Source organism: Egretta garzetta, unplaced genomic scaffold (genome assembly GCF_000687185.1).
Source record: "Egretta garzetta isolate BGI_Z169 unplaced genomic scaffold, ASM68718v1 scaffold272, whole genome shotgun sequence".
NCBI classification, from domain to species: domain Eukaryota; kingdom Metazoa; phylum Chordata; class Aves; order Pelecaniformes; family Ardeidae; genus Egretta; species Egretta garzetta.
The window spans coordinates 1,115,242-1,127,880 of NW_009258966.1; the positions used below are offsets into that span (position 1 = coordinate 1,115,242).

General features: G+C 35.9%; 1 protein-coding gene across 1 annotated transcript in view; it reads left to right on the forward strand.

Moving 5' to 3' along the window:
- Positions 1–12,639, forward strand: part of DTWD2 (DTW domain containing 2) — a 65,156-nt gene that overhangs the window by 15,007 nt on the left and 37,510 nt on the right. Inside the window, exon 4 of the mRNA XM_009634632.2 lies at positions 12,051–12,240. Coding sequence (XP_009632927.1) covers positions 12,051–12,240 — 190 coding nt within the window. The remainder of the gene's footprint in view (positions 1–12,050; positions 12,241–12,639) is intronic.

Here is a 12,639-nt window from a genome sequence, read left to right on the forward strand (position 1 = left end):
TTCCCTACCACTGTTCATAGGACTGTGTATGACAATTGCAGTGCCTTCTTTGAGAGGTAGGCTTGCTATTCACTATGGAAATACTAAGGAAAAACAAGTATAGTCTCATATTCATAAGTAAAGTATAACGTATGGGATTCATGTTCTTTTTAGACTACTAATAACTTTTTGCAGGCAATTGTTTTTGAATAATAATGCTGTTTGTTCTGCTCAACAAGAATTTCTGGCATATATTGAAAAAGTTGAGTTATTTTAATTTGATATCATAGTTCTATAAACAGCCTTGTACTATTGCTTTTAAGTTTCATTTTATGGTTTATGACAGTTTGGGAGGGGTGGGTTTGCCTTCCCCTCCCTCCCCCCCCGCCCCCCTTTCTCTCTTGAAAAGGTAATCTTAGTCTCAAACCTTCCCTCATTGCAAATAGTCACACTTCTGTAGTTTGCTAATTCTGCGCACAGTGAATGAGCAATAACAGATGCAAATATCTCAACGTTCACCACCGTGTTGTTTAGGACAGTGAGGAAGCAATTACAAGTTTATTTGCATTGCTCTCTGAAATCAAACTACACAAATCTCCAATACATTCTGTACAGTATAGTTGCCAGCTCTGCTACAGTTCAGTAGTTTAGATCAGAAATTAATTGGGGCACTTGGGAAAATTTGTAACTTTGACCAGTTTTGAAGTAATAAAATGCAACTCATTTCTGTTAATTTTATAAAGCTGTTTGTGGTAATTACATCCTGTAGGTATGGCACTTTTCTAGTGTTTGTTCACAAATAAAAATATCCCTACTGTATCCAAATATCAACTAAGTGAGTCTTGCCACTTACCAAATAATTTAAAAGTATTTACAAGATACAGTTCTTTATTCAGGTAACTTTTTTGTAAATTTTTTTTGTGTACTTCCATGTAATTATGTTTATTGGACTAAATTTGTGCCTTTTTACTCCTTATCTCAATCAACAATGAGTAGATGCAGCCAGACATCAGCCTGTCACAGCTTTTGTTCGTTCTGTGTATGAAAGCAGTTAATGCCGACTAACTGAACATGTGCTTATTTACATCTGAAACTTTTAAACATTTTAAACATATCAAATTTCAGATTCTGCAATGTAATTTGGATAACATTTTCTCTATCTATTTTTAGTTTGAATATGATGGCCTTCAGCAAAGTCAGTCCGTAGCAGTTCCTCTCTACCACTTCTTCCTCCTCCTTCTTTTCCCCTGCTCCAGTGCCAGGTACTCTCCATGGGCTGCAGCTCTCTTCAGGGCATATCGACAGGGAACATGCCTGCAGCTCCCCAAAACCTTGCCACGTGACTCCAACACAACATATGATTCTTCTGCTAATGTTTCTGTTCTGTGAAGCACAGAAGTAGTAGAAGATAAACATTTGATATTACAGCCTTTTTGATTTCAAATGTGTAGTATTGCTTTGTGCAGGGAAACTATGCAAGTGAACGTAGTGACCAGCAGCCATAGTTCACCAGCTGTGTAAGAATAATGTGGTGGTCTGGATTTACCTTAGCAGGATGATGCCTCTGGGCCTATCTCAGCAACAGCTTTGTGAATTAGTGCCAAAACTTGCACTGAATTTTTATTTTTTTTCACACTGAGTAAAAAGGAGAAGTTATCTGGCACTAGTAATGTAGTCTCCTTGTTTCACTCAAAAATAACTTGTTGTGACTGTATCATGTCGATAGTGAAATTAAGTGCATTAGTCCAAGTTACAATGAGAAACATGTGCATTACTTTCTTGAAGAAAAACTTGCAACTTTTTTAGAGAAATAGTAATGGATTTATTTTAAAGGGATGTGGCATTTCTAGTTCTACTAATTGCTGCTGCCATTTCAAATATGTGCTTTATTTCCTGGGCTTCAGTTTTTGATTTCGTTGGAAGTTTTTGCTGTGTTTGGAAGTTTTGTTCTGAAGTCTTTTCTCTATACAATTCTCTGCTTTGCTTTTTGTTATACCTTGAGCTAGAATTAAGGTATGCTGTGACCTTCTCCTACTGTTCTGGGACTGTAGCTTTAGAAAGTCCTTCCCCTCCCCTGCTTCTGCTTGATCTTAGGGTATGTTTGGAGAATTTGTTCTATTAGAAGGAGTGAAAGATTATTTTTATCGCTGGTGGTGACACTTCAAGAATTCTTCATCAGTTTCTTGGCTTCTATTTCAATTTTGTCCCCCTTCTCTCCAAAAAAAGTACTTTGAAGAAGTACTGGCTTTTAGAAAGCATGTGGTTAACATCCTCAATTATAGCAAACAACTTACAAATAATGCAATACAGATATGATAGAAAGCAAATGTTTAAATGAAATTTTACAGACTTAGCCGGGGGAGAAATGAATCTTGTTATTGAAATTAAGGTTTTAAGATGTTTAGAGTTGTTAATGGGTGGCTAGCTTGCATTACATAAAAGACATCTTAAGACTCAGTAAAAGATCTATAAAAGTCTGTTAGAATTACTGCAATTTCTCTGGCTGCCTTTCTATACAAGTCCTACATGCTGCTTGAGGGAGGATTAGACTTCTTAGTCTTGGCTGTATTTGTTATAGAGGAGAAGTGGTTTAGCCTATGATTATGGCTTCTAGGTATTGCTAAGTACTGCTGACTAGGTTTCTCTGAAGTTAATTGCTTGAAAAAGCTGTCTATAACTTAACCAAATGACTGCTGCTGCTCTTCTGTAAAAAGAATATTAATTTTCTTAGCAAGAAAACTGTATTCTGGTTTTCTTTTTTCAGTTATGATAACCCATAAAATACTTTGGTAAGTTCTACATTGTATGAGGAGTAGATAGGAAGAGGTTACTGAATGCAGTGTAAAGGAAAAAAGTATCCTTCCGTAGAATGTGGAGACCTGTCTTTCAGAGCATAAGAATTTGTTGTTGGGTTGGGTTTTTTGGTTTGTTTGGGTTTTTGGGGAGGGAATTGGTATTGAGGTCCACTAACAAAGCAAAAATTTGCCAAGATAATGGCTCTGCTTTTCATTTCTTGACAGGCCTCTACCTTTGGCTGCCATTTCATTAATTTTTAAAACTAATCTGCCCATGTTACCATATATAACTGTTAGAAGAGTCAGGTATTTAAATGTTGAATGGTTGAAAACCATTTTTCTAGAAAAACCTATTGGTATTCTTAATAGTACAGACAGGAAGCAGTTTTCCTTTTATTACTAGCTTATGTTCTATTTTTGTTTCATTTAAGCACAGTACGTGAGAAAGGAGAAGTAAATTGAAATTGGAATAACAGAAGACAGAATAAAACCAACCCGTTATTACCCATTATTCCTTTTTATTCTAGTTTTTTAAATGCTGCAGGCCAGCCTCCACTTGTGACAGTAATAAGAAACTTGGTATCACATACTAGGGTCCTGGTACAGACAAACTCACCTCTGTTTTATATACGTGTTTATGCTGTAAAAGCTAATGCTATTTGGAGACATTGGTAATGATGTTTTTTCACTGGGGAGCTTATCAGAGTTTTTGCTAACGAAGTATTTTATATACAGGTTTTCATAGATTAAAAACAGTTATTTAATAAGCTGTATTTCTAACTTTTCCCCTAGTAAATGGTAAAATATTTAGTTGTAGAATTACAGGTTTCCAAACCTTAAAAATATTTCTCATAATTTGATATTTCAACCAAAGATAATTTGTTTAGACAATTGATCTGTTCAAAAGGGAAGGAAAAAAAATTCTGGATTGTATTAGAGACTAAATGTCATTTATCTACGGAAAAGTAGAGGATCTAATATGAAAACATCGTTTTTTCTTCTGCTGGGTATCTCTTACGCTTCAGTCCTGATCCTGAGGGACTATTTCTGAGTGTGGAGATGATAGAGGGTTGTTGACTTTATTTTTATTTGTTTTATTACCTTATGGGAATTTTGGGGATCAGTATTCCTGCAGTCTTCGAAATGAAGGAGTATTGAGAGAGGCAAAGGCATCTGCTTATGACCGAGGTGAAATAGTAAATGTGATGAGAAAAACTGAGAAGTTCCTATTAACCCTATGATTTTCCACAGATAATAAATTAGCATCTGCTCTATAATATTAGTACTGTTTGCTACTAAATGTCAATGTTGGATTTTTAAAACTTGAACACTTGCCTTTCACACTGGCAAAGTTTAATAGATCCCTGTTGAATTAAAACCACTTAGAGAGTTTGAGAGAAACAGAGTATTGATGTGTAATAAAAATGTTTATGATACAAAAACTGGATTATAATGAGGTAAGATAGTGTTTAAATTACACATCTCAAGAGCATGCATCCCAGAAATAATGAAATGCTACTTGTCTTAAGTACAATCATGAGAATGTGTAAATGTGCTATGACAAAGTGGTTGGATACAATTCAGGCATGAATGAAAGATCTGAATAGTTCCGCTTAGCAGAGAATGTTGTCAGAATAAATGGATTATATAGGCCTGCAGTGCTTGTTGCATACCAAAACTGAGGCTGAACAGTGGTTTGTATGAGAAGCAAGCATTGCAAGTATTTCTCTTCCAGAGTTCAATACCATAGTTGCACCTTAAAACATATCTTTTACATCGCATCATCTTTTTGAGCTTTACATTAGCTGTCTGTCATCGAAAGATGGGTAACAGTTAAGAAATTTTATTTGATGTATTTATAGAAAGAGAAAGTGGTTATCTTCAGATTATTGCAATAATTAAAAATAAGTTCAAAGTTACCTGTGTTGAAGTGGAATACTGCAACTGTAAATGATACAAATTGATTTTTCTTGGGAATTCCAGCATTTTCTGAAGTCCACGAACTGCTCATGGAAACTCGAAGCTATTAACAGATACAGGAGGTACAGTGCCAGGAATGAATGTTCATAGGAAAATCATGTCTTACTAAGTAAATGTGTGAGAACACTGGAGAGATCATCATGTCTGTATAGAGGATATTCCTTCAGCGTAGTTCCATTACTTGAAATCATTACGTTTAAGAATAAGCTCAATTAAAGACAAGCATTGGGATTTGATACTCATTATGTATCGCAGCATAGTTGGAGGAGTAGGGATAGAAAGATCCTCAAGATGCCACTGTTACTCCCCTATGAAAGTGAGACCAGCTGCACGTAGGCATGGTATTAATACCATGTGCAGGAGAGTCTGCAGAATTCTCAGTGGGTCTGTTTTAACATGTGAACTTAACTTACTACCATAAGAAAGCTTGTGAGGTTTTGTCCCTGTTTAGTTTGAATCTTTATTGCTGCAGTTACACTTATTTCTTTTCTTGTCCTCTGTGGACACAGAGAACACACTATTTCCTTCCTCTTGTGGTTTTGGAGACTATTATAAACTAGGTTTCCCTTCGGCCTTCTTGTCTCTAAAACTTAAACTAAAGTTTATAAAGTTTCTCTGTGAAGACTTTTATGCCTTTTGCTGTTCTTGTTCAGTAGACCTCCTCCAGCTAGTTCCAACCAGTTTGTGGTTTTGCCTTTTTTTTTTCCCCCCCACCGCTTCTCGTAAGAACGGACACTGCTGCATTTTAACTGCAGTAGAGTATTTTTGAGTATTTTAAGAGCTGGCTTCTTTGTTGATGCTGGTGGTGTTGCCCACATTATTCCATTGAAAAGGTCAACTGTGAAATTCAATTTTTGCAGTTTTACTTATTCCTAATTTTAGTTATTACGAAGTTTTCCTCTGGGTTGCAGACGAGAGTGGTGGTTCATGTTGGTTTATTTTTTCCCCCCTCTGGTTTTGTTGTACTTATTTTTTTTTACCTAGTTTTTGTGGTACTCGCTTAGACTTGTGCTATACTTTTATAACCACTCTTAGTATCTTAGTAAGTCTCCATTGTATCTATATTCATGTTTGCTTATACTTGTTATATTTCATACATTTTATTACATCAGTGAAGTGTTCAGGATTTGGCAAATGTTCGTTGCATTTTGTCCCCTTAATTTATACTTCTTTATTCTGTGGAAATAGTAACTTTTTTTTTTTTGTCCTTTCACACTTATTCTTAGTATTGGTCAGCAATTCCGTGAACAACTTTTGGTTTTAAATTCTGTTGACTTTGTTTGGAAAGCTTGTTGGAGAGTGACTGCTAGTTTTTAACAACCCAGAAATCATTAGAAAAGAAAATTCCAAGCCATCTGACCCTTCATATGCCTCCACTTTATTCTTTTCCTACTTAGTTATTACTTTGAGACCACAGAGAAATGAATAGATCTTTCTCTGCCTTACAGGCTTCAGAGAAAGTGACACCTCTTTTTACCCGAGTATATTTTTCAGGCAAGCTCTTTTTCTATTAGTGTCCAACACATACAAATTTAAAGTCCCTTTAGTTCCCACCAAGTGTGTCACTTCTATCACTCAAATAGTATTTTTATGATTATATTGCTTAATACTCACTTTACAGCACTTCACAAACCTAAATCATGCCTTACAGGCAACCAAGCCGTGTTCATTATCAGGCCCTTTCAGGTAACATCAACTAAAGGCTATTTTAAACTGTTACAGTTATAATATTTCCAAAAGGAAAAGTTAAGCTGTATTCTTCCTCCCCGTACCTGCTCAATGACAAGAACTCAGTTAAACAATTGCCTTGGCTAGGCTGGAATGTTACAGAGCTGCACATCTTTTTTCCTTGTTACGTATGTATGAGCAAATTATGCCTAGTCGTAACTTCATCAAAGATTCTCTATATGATATTTGTTTGAGATATTTACTTAAGGATTGAAATTCATGGCTTCAAAGTCCTAATCATGACAAATCTGTAGCAAGCTTTTGATAACTGCTGTTAATAGTGCATGAATATATGTGACATAAAATAAATTAAGGATTTGCTTAATTGATTGTTTTCATGGCTATTAAGTCAACATAGAACAATTTTTATACATTAAATTCTTTACATGGTCCACTTCTTTAATGAGAACAGTTGTTTGTGAAGTAGCATTGCAAAATAAAGTAACTCTAAACCCTACTAAGTCTGGATATACACTAAAGTACAGTGTTTACTTAAGAAGTAAGTTCTCATTGTCACTCAGGAGTTTATACCATTCTTTTGCAGCATCTTTGAGAAAGGCCAAGGAAGAACAGACTGTTTAAGAGATTTTTTTCATATGTAGCAATGTTATCTTTCTTTTTTGTCCTCACTGACACAGTTGTGAATTCTTCAGAAGTCAACTTCTGAACTGTAGGAAGAAAAGTACTTGTTCAGAAATTCAGCTTCTCAGTCTCCTCTTGAAATTTGGTGGCTTCAAGGAGTCTGCCATCAGCATGTCTGAAATAGAAGGTAAAATTAAAGTCACCATTAACCCTCTGAAGTTAGTCGTCCTTCACACTAAGAAAGGCTTCTACAAAAGTGCTGTGTAAACATCTAGGACTATAATGTTGAACAAGATGTAACTTAGTCTCTAACACTGACCAGCAAATGCATTGCTCTTCACCCTCTTCTTCCCCTCCCAGTTTAGCCTCTTGGGCTTACTGCTGTGCCCCTTGACCATGCCCAGCCTTGACATTGTCTTTGACATGTCTGCTGTTACTGGACCACAGTCATGTTCAAGTATTTGCAGAAAAGGTTGAGATTTCAAAGATGGCAGGAAATGTCAGCGATCTAAACACTGGTGAGAAGAGATACAATTAAAGGAGGAACTTCTTTCACTGGATTGTTTCTGAATCTAGGTTGTCATAAACTAGCGGGCAAAGTAACTTCTGGAGGCCTTTCATAAACAAAGCTTTGTTGTGATGTATGCAGTCCAGCTCTCTTGTCTACAGCAACTGCTGCGCCCAGCACAAACATCCCTCTTGCATCTGCACTGCCAAAGCTACAGGTCTCAATGGCAGGCATGTTGTATTTTGCCATGTTTGAAGTCAGAAATACTGTGAAACTGTGTACTACTATATGTCACAATACAGCAAGAAAAACAAGACGACCACATTTCTGACTCTGGGCAGCTTGCTGTGTAAAATTCTTCCATCATCATAACCAACTATTCCTTCAGTAGCTTGGACTAGCTTATTCTGGTGTGACTGCTCGTGTTTGTGCTCCTAGCTTGTCCTTGTGTTTATCCTAACTCAGCCTTCTGCTCCTAGCTTGCCTCTGTGCTTCTGTTTGGTTTAGTTTCCCCATATATACAAGTCTAGCTGGACTACAGAATTGTGTTCCTGAATTCAAATAACAGCAGCTTGAATTCAAAAGAAAGAAAGAAACAAAAAACACTCCAAAGGATAAAGAGCTCATAGAAGAGTGGCTACAACCCTGATGAGACTTACCCAGTTCCTCTCTCAGCTTTTAGCAATTGAGAGGACTTGTGATCAGGGATATGTCTTGCTGAGAAGTTGCTTATCTACCTCCCAGTGCAGTGATCTAGGCCTGAAATTTCTGTCTAATCTGGACTGCCAGATGACCTGGTGCAGAGTTTTTTGACTCTACCCTTGTTTTGCAGGGGAAATTTAGGCAGGGATAAAAAAGCGAAAATGCATTTTCCTGGGTAGCACAGTACTGAGCAAGGAGCTTCCACTGTGGCTGTGAGGAGAGTTTCAAAACTAGCATATATCCTTTAATATTTCATGAGTCTTCATGAATACAAACATCAGCCCTAATGAAATTGTCTCCTGTATTTTTAATAAGCCATACTATTTGTCTCAAATCACTCTTGTACTTAAACAATGGAATAAATTATTGGTATTCAAAAAAATCAATATTAACATTGTTTGAATGTGTTTTTATTGTAGGATTATATGTGCTTACTTTTAGAAGTAAAGCTCTGTGAAGACTAAATCTAATTGCTAGTCCTTTTACTTATATGCTGTAGTAAGCTTAAGCATACAAGTGAAAGCTTATATGGAAAAAAAAAAAGTTGAACTGTAACATGTGGATCAGGTTTTCAAAAGAGCTCAGCAGGCAACAGCTCTATTTCAACATCATAGTAAAATGGCTAATTTTTCACAATTGTTTCCTATAAGTTTCTTTTAAAAACATTTGACTCTTGTAGAGAAAATTCTGCTCTATAGCAGTACTTCAGAACTAGTGTGTGATTAAATACACTGTATCACAGTGTTTACCCAAAGCAAGTGCATCAGAAGTATATTCTTGCTAAGTGGCTGTGAAAAGTGGTATTGTTAATACATACTTGCCTTTTTAATGCCATATCAATTTGTTCAGTTAACAGATTCATTGTTATTTACCAGATACAAATTCAGTCTTTTACTGAGACTTTTGATTTTTTTCACAGATCTAATTAAATGTAGTTGAAAGATGTACATGAAAACTATTTTGGGGGAGAAATCTTAATGATGGTTGTATGTGAGTAGAAAAAGTCTAATTGCACTATGGATCAGCAACAACTAACAGGAAGCAAAGCCTTAAGCAGCAGATAGAAAACCTGCAGTGGAATTAACAGGATGTACCTGCATAGTAATACATACAAAATTTTTGTTGAACTTGTTTTATACAGACTATATCCCTTTTCTAAGCAAATCATTAGGTGTTTATGTTTAGGTCCTGTCTCCTGTGCTGCTCTAAGGAAGGAAGAACAAATGTGTTTTATGAATGGAAGACGCACACATGTTTTATTAAAGCTGCTAATATGGACTGCGACTGTCAGTGTGAACCATAACCTAGGAGTTGCACAGCATGTATTTCTGAGAACCTGTTCCTATGAAAGGAAAGAGTACTAATAGCTCTCCGTGTGTGCTCTGTGTCACTCTAGGATGAAGTCTGTGGATAGTAGACTCTTTGAAGATAGCAGCAACTCATAGTAGTTTGTCAAGCATTATGAGTTCTTATGGCACCCTATGCATAGTCAGCCCTCAAATACTAGGTAAAATTTGTGGTACAAATTTACAAAATTTGTCTGAACCACCCCTGCCTTTGCTTTTGCATGTAAACTGTTGTAAACTGAAATGTCTGGAATTCTTGGATGACTATCTATTGAAAACCATTGCTTCCAACTGAATTGCATTTCTAAGAGTAAGACTTCAGTTGTAGTGTTCATAATATGAACTTGTAGTGCTTCATAATCATTATGGTTTTGGATTAGTTTTAAGAATTCATTATTCTATTATTTTTTTAATTATTTAAGAGATGTTAATGATTTTGAAAGCTTGCTGTTCCAGAATTAGGATCCTTTGCTCTTTGAGGAGTTGGGTTCTCAAGACAAATGTCTGAAAATAAAGACTGGTTTTTCTAGATTTGAACCTTGAGTGCTAGGTAGTCTGTAGTGAGATATCCCCTTGCTTTTGATTTAGTGTAGCATGATTCTTGATTAAATTAAAGTGATAACAAATTACCATAATGTAAGTAAGGTTTAAAAAAAAAAATAGTGGGCAGAGAGAAGTTTCCATGTACTTCTATTTGCCACAGACTTATCTTATAGATTTCATGTCTCTACACTTCTTTTACTGTTAATTTTGTAAGGAAAGATCATTACTCTTTTTTTTTAGTGAATGATATTGACAGTAAACAACCATGTAGTGTTGAATCAGTCTGGACTGTTTGTTTGGGGGGGCGAGGATGCTCAAATGTTGGAATACTAGCTCTGGGCTTATTGGTATGAACTGAATTCAGTTCCTCTTTAATTTCAGATATTTTCCATATGGTCCTATATGAGTCTTAAGCTCGGGATCTCAATGTCTTAGGCACTGCAATTCTGCCTGAACCTAATACTGATAAAACTGTGTTTTCACATATATCCCCAGAGAGTGATAATGGAGTGTACAGATTTGAAGTACCCCTAGTTATATATCAACTCAAACCCCATTATTAACTATTTCTTTCTTCCCTAACCTTTTTTTTTTTCCCTCTCTCCTCCTTCCCTCCCCCAAAGCAAGGGGATTCTTGTTCAATTTTTGGAAGAGTGGTACAGGTGCCCAACTCCTGGGCCTTAAAAGCTATGGGGTCACAGTGGCATTAGGAATTTCTCTGTGTGAACTTACATACCTACATCCTGCCTGTGTCTGTGTCCATGCTCTTGCACCTAGTGGTTCTTGACAGGTAGCATGGAGAGTCCACTTTGTGTGTTGGCTATTGTTAACCTCATTCTGATACACCTTGTTTTCTCTGATAAGCTGTACTGGCTACCCTTTCCCTTTCAGAGCACAAATAGTCACATGCTGTTTCAAATACATCTCTCTCTCCTCCTCCTATCACATCAGTTACTCTTTACAACCTCTAAGGTATTACGCAGAATTAATTTCTTATTGTTGGTCACATGCTTCAGACAGTCAGCCCTTGCTTTGTATTTCTTCCTGCTTTCCGATTGAGGCGATTCTGAAGAGTACCTGAGAATAATGTTGAAAGACAAGTAATGCAGTCTTTGTTACAAGGCCAGGTTTTTCTTGTAATCTCCTTTACCAGCCTACTTGACTAGGTGTTTTTTGAGGCTTCCAATATTACCTAAATGGCAATGCCTTTCATAGATTTTTATAAACTAACTTACAGTGGTGTCCTGCAAAAACTTCAGGAATTTCCATGTACATGAAATGAACACATAATAGATGGTAGTTATTCATCTGGTACCATTGCCAAATGTAGAAGCCAACAGGAAGGAAGAAGAGAATGTACAAACTTGGGGACTGTAACTGTAGTAATAGTAATTAAAAAAAAAAAAATTGAGATGGTAAAATTTTCAAAAATGTACTGTAGTTGTGGACCATGAATTGCTGATATTCTTTATATATACAAAGTTCAAAATGGGATGATTGTAGTATTTTTGTGCCAGGTGCTCGAACAAATATTGCTAGAATACAGATGTTAAGTTCTGGTAAACAATTCAAAACATCTTTGGTTCAAATAGATGTTGGAGACTTAATGAATAAAGCATCAGAAAATATTCCTGATACATTGCTTTAACAAGCTTTCACTGATTGCTTTTGTGGGTGGTTTTTTCCTCCCCTTATAAGAGCTGAGGGAGCATCAACAACTTTTGAGGTGTTGGAAAGAGAAAGTGGTAGCTGACCAATGGACTTTTTTGAAACTTAAATAAAATTTGGAGATTATGAGTATGAGTTAGTAACTTGAAATATCTGGAAGTATGTATCTGTCATGAAAACTTTTAATAATTACTGTAATTTTATGTGTCTGCATTGAAGGTATCCTGAATTAGCAACTGTGTGCAGAAATCCCAATACTCTAATTTTATATCCTGGAGCTGCAGCAACCAATTTGGAAGAAGTCGCTGTGATGTCTTCCAGTCCATCTGTTATGATCATCATTGATGGAACATGGAGTCAGGCTAAAGATATATTTTACAAAAATCCTCTCTTCCAGCTTCCTAAGCAGGTGAGTTATAATATGTAAAATAAACATTTTAAATGTGTGTAATAGATGCTTGCTTTCTGACTAGCCAGAAGGGAGTGGTTTTGTGAGGATGAAAATCATTACAATAATTTTTTTTCCTTCTCAGCTGTTACCAGCTGACAAGATAAGGAAAAACTTGAAATAATAAACAAAAAAAACTATAAAACTGTGAGAAAGATGATTGTAAATATTGGGGCTTTTCACTTTGTCACTTGAAATTTTTGTTTGTTTTGAGTTAATGTGTCTAACTTCACAGTGAATCATTATTTTGCAAAATTGAAAACTGGTTTGTGTAGAAAATTTTTGCCTGTTGCCTAAGATATTAGAACATACACAGTGAAATAAGTATTTTTTTTTAAACTGTGTATTTTGCACTGCAGT